Here is a 21,495-nt window from a genome sequence, read left to right as displayed (position 1 = left end):
ATTTAACATTGGGCACACAGGCTATCCTAAATGCTAACATTAAGTGAGAGTGCCTGATAATGCTAACAAAAGGCTAAACACTTGGGAGCTAAATAAATGTTGGCGCATGGTGTCACACATCAGCACCTGCGATGCATGTTTTGAGAGGAAAAAAAATTCGAGAAACATAATCTTCAAATTTAGAATTACTTGTAAAAAAATACAAATAAATAAAACATTGAAAATTAGCGTTTACTTTCCAGTCACATAGAGCCATAGCAGAATGACGTTAAGATCTACCCACGCTAGCGAAATGCTAACATAAGCTCCACATTTGGACACCATGCAAGTGAAATGGTAGTAACAGCCAACCCCATAACAGCATAAACTAATGCTAGCTTATCTATGAAACCAGCACAAAGACATTGTCAGCTGAAAATGATTTTAATTTTGAACTTTAATACACAAAATACAAATAAAATTCATCTTCTGTCAAGTAATATTTCGATGCTATGCCAACTAGCATTAGCGCGCTCAGCGAGTGGGACAGAAGGGGCACGAGTTGTTGCCGCTGGACTGGATCCAGACCCGGATGCAGTCACTGTGGATGGCGTGGGCGCAGGGGAAGGGGTGGCGGCTTTCGGCGTCCACGCCCATCTGGCACATCAGGCACAGTTTAGGCGGCGGCGGCGGCCTGTGCACATCACCCCGTGCCAGTGCCAGGCCCACCTGATCGCCAACCTGCTCCACCGACATGCCCGCCAGGGTTCCGCGGGCGCTTTTCACTTGCTGCAGCAGCTGCGTCAGCTGCGCCCTGGTGCATTGTGGGAAGCGCACCCCCAGCTTGTCCAGGACCTTGTCCAGGGGGCCGGAAGAGGCGGCGGCCGGCGGGGTCGGAACGGCCGGCTGGGCGGGTGGTGGCGGCGGTGAGTAGCTGAGAGGCGGGGTCGATCTGGCATGGGGCGGCGGGTGGCGCTGCAGGTATATAGAGGGCGGAGCGTAGTAGCGCTGTGGGGGCGGAGGCATGCGATACAGGGGTGCTCTCTGGGGTGGCAGCATCGGATTTAGTGATTTCATCGTCTGTCTGAACTTCAGCTCGGCCTGGAGGGGTGGAAAAAATAAAAACCATCAAAAGCTTGTAGCGTATTATCTCGATTGGCTGCAGTTGGTGAGGTGTGCGTGGTGGTACCGTGGGTATGTAGGGCAGCGCAGGGACGTTGATACGTGGCAGGGACTCCAACTCGTGTCCTTCCTGCAAGTGTGCCAGGACCTCCTCGAATCGCTTCTCCAGCTCTGCCTGGTTCCTTCTCACCGCTGCCTCCTTGGTCGCCCAGCTAGCCCTCTCCTGGGGATGGGCGGGCCGCAGTGACAACACGTACTCAGACACCTGGAACACATGTAGCATTTAGCCACTGTCTAGTTGTGTTAAATGTATGTTAGCATGTAGCATTTAGCCACTGAATCCCAGTGTTAAGCGTATGTTAGCATGTAGCCACTGACTCCCAGTGTTTAGTGTGTTAGCATGTAGCATTTAGCCACTGACTCCCAGTGTTAAATGTATGTTAGCATGTAGCATTTAGGCACTGATTCCCAGTGTTAAGCGTGTTAGCATGTAGCATTTAGCCACTGTCTAGTTATCTTAAATGTTATGTTAGCATGTAGCATTTAGCCACTGACTCCTACTATATAAATAAAGTTTGATTGATTGATTGATAGTGTTAAGCGTATGTTAGCATGTAGCATTTAGCCACTGTCTAGTTGTGTTAAATGTATGTTAGCATGTAGCATATAGCCACTGATTCCCAGTGTTAAGCGTTTGTTAGCATGTAGCATTTAGCCACTGTCTAGTTGTGTTAAATGTTATGTTCGCATGTAGCATTTAGCCACTCTCTAGTTGTATTAAATGTTATGTTAGCGTGTAGCATTTAACCACTGACTCCTAGTGTTAAGCGTATGTTATGTTAGCATGTAGCATTTACCCACTATCTAGTTGTGTTAAATGTAATGTTAGCATGTAGCATTTAGCCACTGACTCCCAATGTTAAGCGTATGTTAGCATGTAGCATTTAGCCACTGTCTAGTTGTGTTAAATTTAATGTTAGCGTGTAGCATTTAACCACTGACTCCTAGTGTTAAGCATATGTTATGTTAGCATGTAGCATTTAGCCACTGTCTAGTTGTGTTAAATTTAATGTTAGCGTGTAGCATTTAACCACTGACTCCTAGTGTTAAGCATATGTTATGTTAACATGTAGCATTTAGCCACTGACTCCCACTGTTAAGCGTATGTTAGCATGTAGCATTTAACTACTGACTCCCAGTGTTAAGCGTATGCTAGCATGTAGCATTTAGCCACTGTCTAGTTGTGTTAAATGTAATGTTAGCATATAGCATTTAGCCACTGACTCCCAATGATAAGCGTATGTTAGCATGTAGCATTTAGCCACTGTCTAGTTATGTTAAATGTTATGTTAACATGTAGCACTTAACCACTGACTCTTTGTGTAAAGCGTATGTTAGCATGTAGCATTTAGCCACTGACTCCCAGTGTTAAGCGTATGCTAGCATGTAGCATTTAACTACTGACTCCCAGTGTTAAGCGTATGCTAGCATGTAGCATTTAGCCACTGACTCCCATTGTTACGCGTATGTTAGCATTTAGCCACTGTCTAGTTGTGTTAAATGTATGTTAGCATGTAACATTTAGCCACTGACGCCCAGTATTAAGCGTATGTTGGCATGTAGCATTTGGCCAATGACTGCCAGTATCTTGCCCATGTTAGCATTTAGCCCGTGATGGTCTCCCAGTACCTCTTCGAGCCAGGCCTTTATGCGCTCCATGGCGACATCTCGCTGCGCCTCCACAGCACTGAATTGGTCTTGCAAAGCGAGGTTCTCGGCGTCTTTGGCCTCCTGCCTTACTCTGTCCAGCTCTTCCTTCAGAGCGTCCATCTCCTGCTGGCTGGTTCGCTGGTCCTCATCCTGCTCACGCGTCAGCTCCGATAGCTTATCGGCGCTCTCCTGCAGCTCCTTGGTTAGTCTGTGGGCAGCAAAGGCTATCATTTTAGCAGCTAGCAGCTATTTAGCCAGCATCCTGTTAACCCAGTGGTTCCCAGTTATGCTAGCATTTCGCACATAACTAGGCAGTAGTCACTCCTCATTTTAGTATGTGTTTATCATTTAACCAGTTGACCCACAATCTTTTGTTCGCATTCAGGAGGAAGTAGCCCGTAAGTTTAGCACGTACTTGTTTCTTTCGTCCTCTGCGCGGCTTTTCTCGGCACAGACTTCCATCTTCTTGGACAGGAAGTTCTTGCGTGTGCTTTTGGAGTTGTTGAGTTGCAGCTTCACTCGCAGCGTGTCCATCTTGTCCAGCAGAACCTGCACCAACAAAGTTTTTAGCTTGTTTTAGCATGTTTATGACTCATAGTATTTAGCTACTGTTAGCACATAGCCAGTGACTCGTATATAGCATTTATCTTGTTCAGTTATGTGTTCGTACAATTGCATGTAGCATTTAATTAGAGACGCCCAGTTTACAGCATGTTAGCATTCAAGTCTGCATGGATTTGGAACCCAGTATTGAACTGGAGGTAGCATTAGCATTTTAACTGGTGCATCGTTTAATGTTAGCCGTTGACCTGATGCTGGCGGATGGTATCAGCCTTCTTCTTTTGCATCTCAGCTGTCTTCTTTTGTCGCTCAACATACTCGCGTTGCCGCTGCTTGACCAGGTTGTTATGCTCCTCCGCTAGTGCGTCGCCACACTCCAACATGGTTCCCAGCTGCTCCTCCCAGTCCGCTTCCACGTTGACGCCGGCGTCGGCGGTGGTGACGGCATCCGGCGCCATGACATCTGTCTGCACAGACTTGTCATGGCTGATGGTGTCTGTCGCGAGAGAGCGTGTGTTTGCATTTAGACAGTCATGTCCAGTCTGGAAACTGCCTTGCATCCTTATGTTAAAGCATAAGTTCCAGTTCAGGTGACTGGCGACTCAGTCCTCGTTGTGTCTTATATAAATACAAGTTAGTAGGTAGATAACAACACTGTTTTTCTACAATACTGCAATAATAATAATAACAACAACAATAATAAATAATACCTACATAACACTACGCCAGTGACCTGAACCGGAAGGAATTGCTTCGTTTTGTTTTGCCTAACTTATTACGTTTTAATTAAGTGAAACTTAATTTAGTTTGGTATGCAATACTTTTCCGTGCAAAAATTTTGATAGAGACCTATTGACATGAACACGCACTTTACCTGCCGTGGTTTCGTTCTCGAAGTTTGTGTTTTCGAACATCAGCTTCTTAGCCTTCATGCTAACAGCGCGACACCAAAACGACCTTTCGCTTTCTTGGACCGAATGGAATTGTTTTCCTCACGCTGCTAATTAACTATAACAACCCGGACTGATCGGTTCTTTAAAAAAACAAAAAACGTTTTTACGTTTAATGTTGGGTAAGTTTGTCAAAGAAGTCGCATTGAAAACGTATGCCTGTTTGCTATTCCGCTTCCCGACTAACCCAAGTCACTTCCTGTCACATGACTACGCCGGGCACCCCACATGACTCCTCCGCCCCGCCCATCCTGCTTGTCAGTTACACCGCCGCGGAGGTTAGCTCCTGGCTGTAGCCGTTAGCCGTCATTGTGAGTTCAACGTTAGTTAGATCAAAGCAAAACCCCGCAGAAACCACGTACACAGGCAATGGCGAGCACAGCCAGGGACCATCCGCCGAACTACAGCGACTTCCAGGAGGTGGAGAACGCTGAGGACCTGTTCCAGGAGCTGGCAGTCGGCCCTCGCGAGGTGAGGAGTCGGGGATTGGAGAGGGGCTGGGGCTGGACTTGTGTTGTCAAGCTAGCACGCGGACGGAGGAGGGGGACCTCTAAAACAATTTCTTCATTAGCTCCTTTGGTATAATACGACTGTGTGTCAACAAATAAAGCTGTTTCTAAAACGGTTTATAATCAAATAATATAACGTGACTTTAATGTGTCTACGGAAGCCGCCGAGGATGTCCTGTTTTGACGCGAAAAAGCAGGACAGATGAGGTGCGCGCGCATATCAGTGGCCGTGCGTCAGGTGACAGTCACGCAGGTACCGACATTGGGGGAAGACGTTTTAGGATTTTTTTTCCTTGTTGATTTGGTAGTTTGGATCAATTTGACTGACTAGTCTGCCAAAGTTCAGAGGTCATCAGGTGTCTCATGATGAGAAATCCAATTTCACTTGACTAGTACAAAAATACTGTATCTTTGTTTATCGATCAATGCCAGTGAAGTATATTGACAGGTAGAAGAATTAACATGTGCTTAAGTTCTACTAGATGACAGAAAGTACACCATTAACCTTTTTGTCCACTTTTTGTGACATCTTTCTTTGATCAATAAAGATTGTGAAACACTGGTTTGGATTGACAAGTTCACTCCTTTGTTTCACGTTTTTGCCCAGTCAGCAGTTGAAATTCTTTCCTGCTCATGTTTGTCTTCCTGTTTTGTGTGTTTGTGCTGAGTCAGGAGTCAAGGAAGCTCCTGGTTGTCATTTTCTTCTCTTGAACGGTCAGCGACACAATCAAGTGAAATGTGTCGTTCATGTGGGGAACTTTTACTATCTCAAACATTTTTAAATCATTGTTTTTTTTTTTATTTGTTTGTGCAGTATTCATGAAAGTTTGAATAAAATGTTGCACGCCTCGAGTGTTATGCCATGCCATGTTATGCCACAACAGAAGAGGCGAAGAAGGTCCCTAACTAGTAATGGTTGTTCTTCCAACAGAGCATTTATACCTGTGAGTGTTTTTGTATGCTCTCTGTATGTCTTGCCACTCTGTATGGGTAAAGTAGGAGTTATTTAAGATAAATGGTTTTGTGAAACATACTTTTTACTTGAGTATCTTTTAATCAATCTTTTATTATGCAATCTATTTGGTATATATGCTTTAGTTTAAAAAGAAAAACAAATCAAACGTACTTGAGTCATGTGCATTTCACTGAATATTTACTGTTAGCGTTAAGCTAGCAGACCATTTTGCTGTTTAAATATTCAATTTTCTTCATTTATGTGCCAAATGCCAATGTTGTTTTGCATAATTATGTTAGCATTAAGCTCAGACATGATTTGGTTTAGCCTTTTGCTTTCTAAATATATGATTTGTGGTATGCTCCGTTTGTATGTGATCCTGCTTTGGCTGTATAAAAGAAGCGGTTGTTTAAAATTACCGTAATACCGATATATGCTAATATCTGTTAGCCGTCTATGACCTTTGCCATTATATGTTAGCATTAAGCTACCAGTTATTGTTTGATCATTTTGTTGTGTATAGCTACATTTGCATGAGGAAAGACTAAAACTACAAAGAAAAGTTGTTTTTATTTGGTCTCTCCCTGTTTGGATCTTATCCTCCATGATAAACTGGTCTTCCCTTTCTTGTTACGTTTCGAACCGACCTTGCCTGCCAAAGTGACATCAAAGGAAGCGTTTGCATGCGAAAAGACACGTCGGCACCTCACTTCTGTCAATATTGAAAGACACTAACCGCCGTGTGACAGTTAATGTAACGTCAAGACACGCCTCCGGTGCTTTGGATGAGCGTCTTACCACGTGTCGAGCTCGTTTCTCTGTGTCACTTACAGTCTGTCTGTCCCACTTCAGGAAGGTGACCAAAGCAGCGGGAGGTCCAACGGGCCCAAGCAGGACTTTGACGATGACGCAGACGACCTGTTGGCGGGTAAGCAAGCGCTCACTCGACGACGTCATAAAAGTTAATTCTGTGACCAAGCCTGCGCTATTTATTTGTATATCAAATCAATATTCCCCATTGAAATAAATTTGTTCTAGTTCCCCCCAAAAAATAACTGCCATTTTTTTGTTGTTTTTATTAAATGATAAAAAATATCACTCTATTGCATACAAATATTCAAACAAAATATAAGACAGTAAATCAGAATGTATGTACTGTATTATTTGTGAGTTGAAATCAAAATGAAAGGGGCGTGGCCTAGTAAATACTGCCTGGAGATGGAGTTGCTTTTGCAAGTGTATTCATTTTGTATTTGCCATTCAATAAATGGCTTAAAGTGCATGGGCGAATGTGGCTCTCCTTGCCCACATGTGAGGGGATCGCAGTGCCAGACTTACCGTACATAAAATCTAAGCGTAAATAAATGAATGAAAACAAATGGTTCTAAAAGATAAAATGCACATATTTTTTTACTATAAAACTTAAATATAACGGAACTATAATAACTACATGTACTCTATACCGTATCATGCACAATTTCAACATTTAATTCAGTTATACCTTTCTATACCACAAGAGGGCGCCCGCTTGCCACATTCAAACAGCACTACAAAATGGCCGACTCGCTAGCGGACACTAGTGGATAAAAAATATTTCCAACACTGTGTGCGCGCCAAGGTTATTTTAGTTAACTACAACTAATGAAACAACTAAAACTAAAATTCAAAAAACAATTCCGTTAACGAAATAAAATAAAAATGAAAATGCTTTTTCAAAAAATGAAACCTAACTGAAACTACATATTATGTTTACAAGACTAACTATAACTACAGCAAAAAACTATATAACTAGGTTTGTAACGATATCCAAACGTCACGATACGATATCACGATGTGAAGGTGACAATACGATAATTATCATGATATTGTGGGGAGGTTGACAATACACAAAAAGGTTACATTATTGTAAAAAAAAAAAAAAAAGAGGTCATATTAAAAAAAAATATGTATATCTTGTTCTTTTGTACATTACAGCATTGCATATAAACAACCTACAACCTCTAATAACACTTAATATTGAGACACTTACTTGCTTATGTGCGCACATATTGAGTTCCTCCACATATTGACTCGCTCCACAAGCATATTGCGTTCCCCTTCATATGACCATTAATGTGGATTTTAAACATAGAAGGGCCAAAACATGCCTTGTGAAAATTAAACTGCACTAAAAAAATTAGCCACCAGACAGTGGTAGAACTTCTTATGCATGCACACATTGAGTTCCTCCACATATTGACTCGCTACACAAGCATATTACGACGATCATCTAATGATTAGCATAGATTTTAAACATAGAAGGGCCAAAACATTCCTAATGAAAATTAAACTGCACTAAAAAACTAGCCACCAGAGGGTGCTAGAATTGCAGAAAGGGAAATCAACCTTTTTTCTTAACAGATGTGCTACTTTTAATATGGAGACATGACGACGATATATATGTTGTGGCAGTTTTAATATCATGATATCGTGATATTGCCATTATCGTTACATCCCTAATATTAACCTTGGTGTGCGCGTCATAGAAGCCACAGAGGAAGTTTCGCTGGACAGTCCGGAGAGAGACGTGCTGCTGTCGGACGGCCCGTCGCCCGCCATCACCCCCATCACGCCGCCCATCTCCATCATCGCGCCACGCTTGGGACACGCCCACGATGACATGTTTACACACTCCTCCTTTGACGAGGTAAACATCCGCAAACAACAAAACGAGCGGACACGTGCGCTGTTGTCGTGTCGCCGTATGTTGCCGTATCCATTTTGTTCAGCTAGAAGAAGAAGAGTCCAGCGACACGTTGGACGTTCTCATCTCCGTGTCGGACCCCGAGAAAGTTGGTGAGTCCTTCCTCGTCTTCACCCGACGTTCCTTAACTCCATGGCCGCCATTTCTCGCCGTCAAATGACCGCGTTTTTTGTGCCGTTTGCCAGGCGACGGCATGAACGCGTACATGGCCTACAAGGTTACCACCAAAGTGCCGGCGGCGGCGGCGCTGTTCCGGCTCCCCGAGTTCTCGGTCAAGCGCCGCTTTAGCGACTTCCTGGGCCTTCACGGCAAGCTGGCGTCCAAATACATGCACGTGGGCTACATCGTGCCCCCGGCGCCCGAGAAGAGCATCGTGGGTACGTTCCTATGGTGGCACAAACACGTTGACATATATCGACGCCTTCTTAAAATAAAGTCATTTTTCTCAGGATTTTTTTAGGAAACACAAAAAAAAATTGAATCGTTTGCATCATGAGGAGATGATTTAGGCAAATTGTAATGTGTTGTATGTAGGAATGACCAAGGTGAAGGTCGGGAAGGAGGACCAGTCGTCAAATGAGTTTGTGGAGAAGAGACGGTTGGCCTTGGAGAGGTACGATGATGTCACCTCTTTGATGTCAAGTGTTCTTAATGTGATGAACGAGTGTTATCGTTGATTTCACATTCGGAACTATTTGATGTAAAGATAGGCCGATATGTTTTTTGTTTTTTTCACCAGGGCCAATATCGCTAACGATTATTAACTCATTCACTCACAGACATTTTCACTGCAGCAAACCCTTTGCTCCCGGCTGTTTTACTGGGTTTTGACTGATTTTGTAAGGCCCACAGAATATTGTGTTCTATTGCTATAAAACATGGAACCTACCAAAACAAGATAAGAGTCTCTTCTTTCATCAGGGAAAAAACGTACATTTTATCTGTTTACATTTTGCAGCAATTAGCATTAGAATATAGTAGGGGTGTGAATTGCCTAGTACCTGACGATTCGATTCGTATCACGATTCACAGGTCACGATTCGATTCGATACCGATTAATCCAGATACAAATTTATAAGTCGATTGTTGCGATTTTTTTTCATTCAAATTTAGAAAATACTAATCAGTAAGCTTGTAGAGTGTAACATTTATATGAAAATGTATTATTTATTTATCTGAAATTTCAGTCTTATAGAGGTTGTAATCTGTTTCATATTTGAACAGCATTAAAATAAAATATTAAGGCTTAATGTTCCGTTCATATAACATTCTTCCATGCTCAAGGTGTGAATCCTAACCCGAAGTCAGACGTTTTGTTGAATATTTTTCCATTAAAAATGGAAGTTTAAAAATCGATTCACACACACACACACAAAAAAAAAAGGCAATGATGATAAGACGTTGAATCGGTAAGACTACCGAATGAACAATTCTGAGCTCTTTAAAAAAAAAAAAAAAAAAAAAAAAAAAAGATTTTTTTTTTATTGAACCGATTCGAGAATCGTGCGATGTAGTATCGCGATATATCGCCGAATCGATTTTTTTTTAACACCCCTAGAATATAGCTAAGTTTCATCATCTTAATATTTGTTTAAAACAGTGGAGAAAAGAGCTTTTTGCAACATGGCCCTGATTGATCTCTTATACTCTGCTGCCACCTGATGGCTGTTTTTGTAATAATAATAATACTTATATATATATATATATATATATATATTTACACACACAAACTTACAGTACATGGGCACACGAATGTATTTACATTTATACCTGATTTACATATTTTTGTAACATTATCTTATTTACTGGTAACCTCTTTTTTTTTTTTTTTAAATATAGTAATTGATTCACGTTTTTTTCACTTCAGTTTCATAATTGTTCCACAGTTTCATAATCCCTTTAACAGAAACACACATTTGTTTTATTTGCGGAAAAGTAAAATATTGGTGTAAAAAAAATGCAAACTCCAGCTTTTTAAAAATGTATTTATTTATTTTTTTATAATTTGTAAGCATTTGTTTGTTGAACGTCCCCTGCCTACTGCCCAGAGCCAGCTGAGATCGGCGCCAGCACCCCCCGTGACCCTTGCGAGGATTAAGCGGTCAAAAAAATGGATGGATGGATGGATGTTTGTTGAACAACATTTAGGGTTTATAAAATATTGGAAAAAATAATCTTAGTCAATAGACATCTTTATTTTTTGACAAATCTAACAAACTAGTTAGCATGTTTTCAAAAGTGAAATAAAAACTTAATATCTCCCTCTTATTTGATACAGTAAAGTTGTTTTTAAATTTCAAAATATCTCAAGTATTAAAAATTTCCTTTTCTAGTTTTAATTTCTAACAATGTATCTATCAAAATAGAAATAATTAGTTCCCTATTTTTTTTCCGCCCCTGAACACCTTTTTTTTTCTTTTTTTTTTTTTAAATGGCTCTATTATTGACCGTATGATTCTTCAGAATGGCCGATGTCGATATTCGTCAAAATGCTGAATATCGGCGCCGATAACCGGCCCAACCGATAATCGCTCTATCCCTAATTTGATGAACAATTGTTGCCCTCTTTGATTTCACATTTTCCTAATGTGACGTATTTGTGTTGACCTCTTCGAGGTCACGTTCTCACCTCATTATCTCTTTGATATCACGTTGTTCACCTGATGAGTTACCACCGCACATCACATGCTCTGAACAACCTCTTTGATGTGGCGGCGCAGGTACCTGATGCGCACGGTGCAGCATCCCGTCCTGCTCAAGGATCCCGACCTGGTGCAATTCCTGGAGAGTCCCGAGGTAAACAAACAAACATCTCAAACACCCTCTGGGAGTGGGGCTGGCGTGTGTGTGGGGGCGTGGCCTAGAAAATAAATGGCCGTCTGTCAGCGACTTAACAGATGAATTGTGGGACGCTTGAGTGAGCGCGGCGTCCCGTCCGGCCCACTTAATGAAACACAACCAGGAGGGGGGCTATAAATGAAAAGCACCCCGTGGTCCCTAACACCCCCCGCCCCCTCTCCTCCCTTCATTTAGCCTCAACAAGGACCCCCGAGACCCCGCCTCCGCTTAAATGGCTTTTTTTTGGGGGGGTGCGACCACCACCACGTGCGAAAGTAAACTTTTTGCGAAATGAAGAAAAATGAGCTCTCAACTGGCGGCGCTCGGATTGAATCTGGAAGGCGGACGACGTTCCAATCGCTTTGAGGGGAGGCGGTGCGGAATGACGGGAATTAACGAGGGGGAGGGCGAGAAGGCGACAAAGCGATTGTGTCTAACGCCAGGCGGCGGCGGTCGGCTAATTAAACGGAGGAGAAACAAACGTCACAAGTCATTTTGTGTCATCAAACAGTCCGGCACGACGCCAGCTTCTTCCATCGGGGGGCGCCGTCACGCCACCGCATTAGCTTAGCGTCAGCTGTATGCTTTTAGCTGGCCACACGGAGACGCAACAGAAGAGACGGAATTTATCCGCCTTTAACACAGAGCTCAGATAAACATAAAATGAAGTTTCAGTTAGTTTTTGTTTTTTTTAAAATATTTTTGTTTTTATTGTATTTTGTTAACGAAATTGGTTTTTGAATTTTAGTTTTAGTTTTTTTGTTAGTTTTAGTTAATTAAAATAACCTTGGCAGTTGGATAATTAGATGACCCAGCATCTGGCATGACATAAAATACACCCGAGGTCGAGATGGAATTTATACCACCTGCACCTTTCACACGAACCCAGCGAAAATCTGAATTTGTTGTGACTGTTCAGATTAACACAAAGACACAGAAAAATAGATAATGTTAATATGGTGTGACGTACGTAAAATACATCTGGCAAATTATTAAAGCCAACGTTTGAAACTTGAAATGATTACACGACGTAATCAATGCCAAATTATATATATTTTTTGGTCTCATGTATCGGAGGCAGTGTTAATTTTGACAAAACATTTTAATTTAGTTTGTTGTCGTCTTTTAACTAAAATTAATTCAAAACATTTTCAAGAGCAATTTTAGTTGACTAAATTGACAGTTTAGTCGATATTTTCCTTCAGCATACATTTTAACTTTTATACAGAAAATGATAACAAACCTATTTGTAACTGTAGTTTAACACACAAGACACATTTAATACAACTGTGTCTCTTATTAATTGTTTGAGTGAAACATGTTGAACTGACAATAACATTAAACTTTAATTTTCACCTAAATTGATTGGATTATGTGAATTTTCGTCACTGTTGTTTCCATTTTTTTTTTTTTGTCATTGACGAAATTGTCAATTTTAGTCATCGTTTTTATCTGATGATCTGATGAATGTCTTCTCTTTCAGTTTTCGTTTCATTTTTGTCTGGAAAAAAAAAAATTCTTGACGCAAATTATGACGACAATTTTTCGGCGCCGAAATTATCACTGATCACAGGCTAGTATCGACGGCCTCCATGAGTACCCGCTACTTAGTATCTGTACTCGCCGATCCCTAATCAGTACGTCTCTGCCTTGGCTTTCCGCTATTATTCCTTCTCTCCTGTTTTCTTCATCACCCCTTGCTACCTTTCATGCTGAATAGCAACACCAGGGGGAAAAGGGGTCTTTGCTGACTTTTTTTTTTTGGTCTGTTTTATGCGTTGCAGTTGCCGCGGGCCGTCAACACGCAAGCTCTGAGCAGCGCGGGCCTCCTCCGGATGGTCAACAAGGCGGCCGACGCCGTCAACAAGATGACCATCAAGATGAACGAGTCGGATGCCGTGAGTTGCCCGGGGGGGGGGGGGGTTGGGGGGGGGGGGTAACCTTGTTAACTGTGATGGACGGCTTCACTTCATGCGTGTTTGTGTTTTGCGTGTCAGTGGTTCGAGGAGAAGCAACAACATTTTGACAATCTCGACATCCAACTGAGGAAACTTCACGCCAGCGTCGAGTCGCTTGTGTGTCACAGGAAAGGTACGCAAGTATGCGGATGCACGAGCGGGATCGATGACATCATGAATAGTGCGGAATGTCTTGTCGTCGGCTCATTGCGTGTGTTTGTGTGTGCGCGCGCACGCGGGCCAGAGTTGTCCCAGAACACGGCGCAGTTCGCCAAGTCGGCGGCCATGTTGGGCAACAGCGAGGACCACACGGCGCTGTCGCGAGCCTTGTCCCAGCTGGCCGAGGTGGAGGAGAAGCTGGAGCAGCAGTACCAGCAGCAGGCCAACGCCGACTTCTACCTGCTGGCCGAGCTGCTCGGCGACTACGTGCGCCTCCTCGCTGCCGTCAAGGTGCGCCGGTCAATGACACGCGGCGTCCGCTTCTTCTTGGTGTTAATTGAACAACCCACCCCCGCCCCCTCCTTCGTCTTTTCCAGTCGAGCTCACTGCTTTCCTAGCACGTTATGGCACAAATGTAGTACTGCACTGACAGCTCAAAATGTCAAAAACATTGAAACATGACGGTCGCTTTAATGCGGGAACGATGGAGCGCGCCGTAGCAGGCGGTTGGTTCGCTGCATGCCAAGTATGATCCGTGTCTGACGATGTGACGCATGTTGCGTGTGCAGGGCGTGTTTGAGCAGCGCGTGAAGACCTGGCAGAAGTGGCAGGACACTCAGCTGCTCCTGCAGAAGAAACGAGAGGCGGAAGTCAAACTGCAGTTTTCAAACAAGCCTGACAAATTGCAGCAGGCCAAAGAAGACATCAAAGAGGTGAGAAGGAGCACATGGTGTCAAAGAGGCAACATAAATGCGTCGTGTTGTTCGTGCGCTAACTCAGCACATGATCTAACTAACTTATTACATTGTCATATACCGGTAACTAAGCTGTTTTTAAAAACGACACTAGTAACAGTTAGTGTTGTTCCGATACCGTTTTTTTGGCTCCCGATACCGATACCGATACCCAGCTTTGCAGTATCGGCCGATACCGATACCATACCGATGCTTAAGTTAATTTTTTTTCCTCAACACGGAAAAGCTGTCCTGCCATTGGTTCAGAGCATTCAAGGGCCAATAGGATATGACATGCAGTGTACATGTCACATACCAGTGAATGTCGTGCACGAGCAAGACACAAGATGCTGCATCCAAAATCCTATATTAGCGTTGGAATTAATGGTATCGGCATGTTACTTGTGAGTACTCACCGATACCGATACCACTGTTTTAATGCAGTATCGACACCTCTGCCGATACAAGTATCGGAACAACACTAGTAACAGTAGCTCATCACATTGTAACGTTAAAGAGGTAACATTAGCAACATCCAAGAGGCAACACTAGTGCTTCACACTGGAAAAACATGTAGCATCAAAGAGGTAACACTAGCTTATTACATTGTTAAAACGTTTTACATCAGAGAGAAAACACGAGCTCATAACATTGTTATAACATAACATCAAAGAGGTAACACTTACCACATGGAAATGTGACACTAAAGAGTTCACGCTAACTCATCACATGCTCTAACGAACTTATTACATTGTCATATAACTAAGTTATTTTTAAAAATGACACTAGTAACAGTAGCTCATCACATTGTAACATCAAGGAGGTAGCATTAGCAACATCCAACACTCGCGCTTCACACTGTGAAAAAAACATGTAACATCAAAGAGGTGACACTTATCACATGGAAATGTGGCATCAAAGAGGTAACACTAGCTCATCACATCGGTATGTTTTACATCAAACAGGCTAAGTTAACATACCATTAGAATATTTTACATCAAAGAGGTAACACTGGTGTCACAAAGGCGAGGCTAGCTTATGACTGTTAGAACATGCCACATCAAAGGGGTGAGACGCATCGAGGTAGCTTTTCACATTGTTACATGTTGCATCAAAAAAGTAGCGCTAGCTCTCAACCTTGTTTGATAAGGTCAAAGAGGTTTGAACATGTAGCATCGAGGTAACACGTTTGCGATCAAAGAGGTAACACTAGCTTTATCACATTGTTAAACATGTTACATCAAAGATGAGCTACTCTTTGACGAGCTGGAAATGTGACATCAAAGAGGTAACACTACCTGAATCGCATCACCGTTAGAAAGGTAACACTAGTGTCAAAGGCGACGCTAGCTTAGGACTGTTGACATGCCACATCAAAGGGGTGAGACGCAACATCAGTGAGGTAACATGCATAAAAAAGGTAGCACTAGCTCTCAACCTTGTTTGATAAGGTCAAAGAGGTTTGAACATGTAACATCCAAGAGGTACCACTATTATCGCATTAACTTCATGCATCAAAGAGGTAATGCTAGTGACAACAAAGAGGCGGTATGAGTGAGTTAAGAAGTAACACGATTGTTGGAATATTTTATATCAGAGGCCAAAGTAGCTCATCATATTGTTAGAACGTGTTGCACTAAAGACGTAGCACTAGCAACATCAAAGAGGCAAAACTACTTCATGCATTGACATTTTTTCATCCGCCAAGTACCGATAGTGCTGACTTCATTGTCTGTGTGTTAAAAAAACAAAACAACAACAACAACATAGCGGGAGCACTAGCCCCGCCCCTCCCAGACTCGCACGTCGCACGGACTGGCACGTCCAGTGGAATGAAAGAAACGCACCTTTGCTACTCACTCAAGTGAAAAGTTTTTGTTTTTGCGGCTGAGGAATTTTACCAAGCGAAGAAGAAGAAAAAATACTTTTATTAGCCCGTCAGCCCACAAATTCGGCCTGCGAGCCGTCTGTCAGAAAGCGTGCACACGCACACGCTGTCGGGGGTCCGCTGTTAGTGGAGGAGCCGCTGGGGGGGGAGCTTTTGATGGTGTTTGCTGTCAAAAGTCAACGTTTGTCAGTAGAGTTACAACAAGCCTTTATTTACTACGCACAGACACGCCTCGCGCAACTGCACACGCACACTCATTAAAAAAAACAAATGTCGTGAGTTGTGATGGGCTAATTGACCACCTTGTTATGTGAAAAATAACATTACATAATAAAAATAAGAAGAGTGAGAAATGTAAAATACATTTTTACATTATTGAAAAAACTAAAAGTGAACAAATGTACTAATATAAAGACTTAATTTTCTTATCCTTTTTTTTTTTTTACATTTTGCCTCTGACACGGACATGAGGGGACAAAAAATTTTTTTATCAGGTACATTGCTATTTTATTTTAATTGATACTCTGACAGTAAACTCAAAATGACTTTGGCTATTATGCTTTTAGGCTAACAATGTGGTAATATTCATATTTTTAAGTTTGTGTCTGCAGCCACAATGCCCCCTGGGGGCCATGCATGAAAATTACATCTTCTCCTCTTTCTCTTAAAAAAAAAAAAAGCCCCAAAACAAAACAGTATGATCGAATTTGCAGCTGTCCTCATTGTGACCCAATGAAGAAAAACATTATTCATTATTTTTTACTTTCAGCAATTTTTGAGGCACTGATAATGATTTTTATTTTATTTTTTTTAATTTGCTGGAATTTTTTTTCCCCCATCATGCCTCGCTGCACCAGGAAATTGAAGAGGTAGGACTCTAAGCTCCGCCCACATGAGCCTCTTATGTTGAGCATAGTTTTTCTCTTTTTCATCATTTTCTGATCGCATTTGCATCATGTTCTCAATTTTAATAATTTTTTGGTCTCATTTACAGCATGTTTAATCAAATTGTCATCATTTCAGAGTTTCATCATATTTTTTATTTTTTATCACATTGCCTCTTTTGATCTTATTTTCATCATGTTTTTAAATCAATTTTCATCCTATTTTTGTTACCAGTATCATATTTCTGTCTCATTGTTATCATTTTAAAGTCACATTTTAGTATTTATTGTATATTATCTACATTTCTTATCTCCATCATATTTGCCTTATTTTTCTATCATGTCAACATATTTTTCTCTTATTTGTCATTTGCTGTCATCTGTCATGTTTTTAAATGACATTTTCATAATTATACTATTATTTCCATCATATTTTTGAAAATCTCATGTCATATTTTTAATCATAATTTCATACTTTAATGCTATTTTTATCATTTTTTTATATCATGTTGTTCTTTTGTAAATTACATTTTCATATTTGTCATATTAAATGTTATATTTTAATCACTTTTACAATTCAATTTTTATCAGTACCTTCTTTTTTTTAAATGATAATTTGATCTTTTGCCTCATTTTCATTACTTGCTGCTGTTTGGAAAAAGAGAAACATTTCTGAGTTTGATAGTGAAACAAATTATGTATTGTTCATAACATTATTCTTATTTATAATATTTTATATATGAAAAGTATTGTCGAGGTTATTTCTATGTTTTACTTCAAGAAGTTTTTTTGTGTTTACTGGAACATTAACAACAAAACATTTGACAATTCTGCTGTTGAAACTCAGAATACGCGTTTTGCTCTATTCATATTTATTTTATAATAGTTGTATTTTTGCCCTGAGTAAAGATAGTTTTTTGTGTATGACACATGACAACCGACAATTATTACATGCATGCGCTTCTTCACATCATTTTCCAAATACTAAATAAGAGATCACATGCTGTCCATTGACATTTTTTTTAATTATTGAATAAATCAGAAAAATAACAAAATGTCCGCAGCCAAAGGCACACCTGTCCAATAAAGGTGTCTCATCGAAGTAGAAAAGCTCACTAGCACACCTGTGTTTTGTACTAACAAGTTAAATACAACTAAAAACTGTGCTTAAGCAGTGATTCCTTCTTGTACCACCGGAGGGAGTCGGCGTCTCACTCAGCGGTATTAATACCACCGTTTGAGAATCGCTGGCCTTAAGGGCGAGTTAAGGTTCTTGGTTCTAGTAATGCTAACAATGCTAACGGCGCTAACGTTCCTGTGTTGCAGTTGGAGGGCAAAGTGCAGCAGGGAGAGCGAGACTTTGAGCAGATTTCCAGAGTCATCCGCCGGGAAGTGAGTCGCTTCGAGGTAAGCCACCAGCAGACATGGCCGCCTGGGCTACTCCCACTTTGCCGTTTTTTTTTTTTTTTTTTTTTTTTTGGTAACCAACCTTGTCGTCGTTTGCATCATCGCAGAAGGATCGCGTCAATGACTTCAAGAGCATTATCACCAAATACTTGGAAGCCCTCGCGCTCACGCAACAGCAGGTAACACAACTGTATACTTAAATATTTGAATATATTGAATTGCACTTTTTTTTTACATATTAAATAGCTTATACTTTTGTATATAAACATATTTTACAAAAGAATTCATTAACTTATTTCTACAAAAATCAGAATAAAAAAAAACAACTACCCTTTTATATCAAAAATATATGCCAACATGTTTTAGTCTATTTTTGTCTATAGAATATTTGAAAATTTTCATTGCATTTTTGTATCTACAGATACAATTTTATTAAACTTACAATTTTATTACATATATTTAAACATGATTTAGTACACTTTTATACTTGCGCATTCAACTTGTACGAATATCTTCAAAGGGGAGTATTTCAGTTTATAATAAAAAAAAAAATGTATTGAAGCATCTTTTATTAATTTTTGCCCACATTGTATTGACACATTTTTACTGTTGTCATATTTACAAAATATTTCAACTCTGTCACTGCACCTCAGCTGTAATTATAGATTCAAACATGTTTTTTTTACAGTATTATTTCTTAAAATATCTATGAAATATTTAAAAATCTCATGTATAGGAAGCTTTTAAATATATATACTGTAATTAATACAATAAATGCTTGGTCGCTACTTTGCGGTTTTCACCGAATACCTGGTCTGGAATATAACCCCTACGATGAACGAGGTATTACTGTGTAATATAAATGAATGATAAATATCAGGAAGCACAACAGATAACATATACCATTATATATTTACCTAAAATATATTTCAATTATTTATTTTGCATTTATATTTTTTTTACCGTTTTATGTCATATACAAGTATATTATTCTTATAAAAGTGTATAATAATAATAATAATAATAATAATAATATTTATATCTGTGTTTGTGAACAGCTGATAAAGTACTGGGAAGCGTTCTTACCAGAGGCCAAGGCCATCTCATAAGACCACCCACAATGCACCTGGCCTCCTTGTTTCCATGCTAACCGGGAGTTAACATGCTCATCAAACACTGTCGGAACTCTTATGCCTCCTCCTCTTTTTCTTCTTCTTCTTCTTCTTCTTCTTCTTCTTCTTCTTCTTTTTCACCTGACCGGGGCGCTGATTCTTTCTCCCCCTTTCTGACACTTGAACGACAACATCCATTTTTTCTGTTTTCGTGAGTTCAGAATCTTTGTCAATTTTTCTTTTTTCGCCAAACTTTCCTGTTGTGTTAAACAACGACCACGTGAAAAGGTTCAAAGTAAGGCCGTCTTTGCTCTCTAATTACTGAAGTGATCACACTAATCTTACAATGCTTCTTTTTGTTTACAATTAATTAATTACCCCATATTTATTTTAGAGGTTTTCATGAGATGTCTAACTAAATGCTAACACTAGCGACAATGCAGAATTGTAGAAGTAGCATATTTCTGTCTTTTGGGAGCAGCTAACTTAATCAACAAAATGCTAATTTATTTCCACCAAAATGTGAAACCAGAAGAATGTTCATAAAAATGTGGTGCAGCCTTGACATTTTATTTTTTTTCCACTTACATTAACCACTCAAATGTTAGGCTAACTAAGCTAGCTAGCGTGAAAGAACATTTCAATATTCTAAAATTGTTTTTCACCACCTTATCTTAATTTTGTGATAATTTTCTTTGTCATAATGTTCCTTGATTTGAGAACTAGTTATTTAAAAAAAAAAAAAAAAACCTGCTAACGTTCAAGCTAGTTAACTAAGCACTAACTAGCTCGCGGCTGGAAAGATTCTAGCCTATTTGCGCTAGGTCCATTGCTTATAGTACCACAGCAATTTTAAATTGTCAATGTCAAGTTGACTAGTATAAGCTTCACATGCTAATCAAGAAATATTTTACTTTTGAGAGCAGCTAAGCGTACCAAGCTAATTAGTTGTCACCAAAACATGAAACGAGAAAGCCGTCGACTAGTTTTCCAAAACGTCACTAACTGATGAACAGATCAGAATGTTTTTTTTTTTGTTTTTTTTTAAATATATCATCATTACTCACTTTAATGCTTCGTTAGTTAGCTCGCAACTACGATAAATCATGTTACATGTATTTATTATTCAACGTGCTTAGGTGGCTAATGGAGCGCTAATTAGCTTGTAGCAGTTTATTCAGGTGGAATTTGCCTAAGCCAATGTAAGGTCTCTCTATGCTAGCCTGTTTGCTTCTAGCAACTTTTCTTCTATCTCTTTGAATTAGCGCAACACGCTAATCGAGTGGGATAGTGAGATGTCGTTTTCTTTTTTTCAGCAGCAGGTAAGCTAATCAGCAAAATGCTAATTTATTATTGCCGAAATGTGAAACGAGAACAGCCATCCTGTATTGTTGGTAACCGGGAATAATGTTTGTAACATGATGAAGACGCCTCAACTTGTTAAACCACTGGAATGCTATGCTAACTAGCAACTTGCTAGTGTGACCCTGATACAAAATATGTAACGATTGAAGAGCAGATTTGTAATGATAACATTTCAATGGATTTTCACCACTTCGTCTTAAGTTCCCTTTTTTTTCTCCTTAATTTGACTTGATTTGGACATTTTGTCTTTATTGTTGCCAATGATGAACTTTTTCATATTTTGTATCTTTGCTGTCAAATGACATTTACATGTGAAGAAAATAAAGAATGTATCCTCGTCACTTGATTTGAACTCATTTCAATGTCTAATATTTGTAGATACGTTCTAAGATGACGTTTGTTTGTTTCATTAGCAGCTTCATACTTTGCTAACATTTTCGGTTGATGATTTTTCGGATTAAAAAACAAAAATGCTATCATGGTCGCTCCAAGCTAGCCCCACTTACGTCTTTGCGCTAATGCCTGCGTACGGAACGTCCGCCGCTATCGTCTTCCCGCCTTGTGTTGTAATCTTGGCCCTGCTTACGCGCGCGCCCCATTTTCATGTTCTCACTTTTTTGT

The 21,495-nt window shown here is 40.3% G+C and overlaps 2 protein-coding genes across 3 annotated transcripts; one reads left to right on the top strand and one right to left on the bottom strand.

The window, feature by feature from the left end:
- Positions 1-404: 404 nt before the first annotated feature.
- On the bottom strand, positions 405-5,027 carry rnf214 (ring finger protein 214). 2 transcript variants are annotated; one of them, XM_077521765.1, is made up of 6 exons: positions 4,685-5,027; positions 3,621-3,868; positions 3,227-3,360; positions 2,791-3,019; positions 1,169-1,366; positions 405-1,080 (listed from the first exon to the last, which is right to left on the bottom strand). In XM_077521765.1, the coding sequence occupies exons 1-6, from the start codon at positions 4,713-4,715 to the stop codon at positions 514-516; spliced, it is 1,407 nt and encodes a 468-aa protein (XP_077377891.1). In that variant the 5' UTR covers positions 4,716-5,027; the 3' UTR covers positions 405-513. The 2 variants fall into 2 exon arrangements, with proteins under 2 accessions (XP_077377891.1, XP_077377890.1); XM_077521764.1 differs by lacking the exon at positions 4,685-5,027 and adding an exon at positions 4,247-4,618.
- snx2 (sorting nexin 2) lies at positions 4,445-21,220 on the top strand. The gene is made up of 14 exons (XM_077521757.1): positions 4,445-4,793; positions 6,639-6,714; positions 8,312-8,472; positions 8,555-8,621; positions 8,715-8,906; positions 9,064-9,142; positions 11,250-11,325; positions 13,152-13,265; positions 13,365-13,458; positions 13,570-13,775; positions 14,054-14,197; positions 18,317-18,397; positions 18,505-18,576; positions 19,456-21,220. Exons 1-14 carry the CDS (start codon positions 4,692-4,694, stop codon positions 19,504-19,506), a joined length of 1,515 nt encoding a protein of 504 aa, XP_077377883.1. The 5' UTR covers positions 4,445-4,691; the 3' UTR covers positions 19,507-21,220.
- The last annotated feature ends 275 nt before the right edge of the window (positions 21,221-21,495 follow it).

This window comes from Festucalex cinctus, chromosome 5 (genome assembly GCF_051991245.1).
Source record: "Festucalex cinctus isolate MCC-2025b chromosome 5, RoL_Fcin_1.0, whole genome shotgun sequence".
Lineage (NCBI taxonomy): Eukaryota > Metazoa > Chordata > Actinopteri > Syngnathiformes > Syngnathidae > Festucalex > Festucalex cinctus.
Note: the sequence above shows the minus strand (reverse complement) of the source record. Positions and strands in the feature narration are given on the sequence as shown.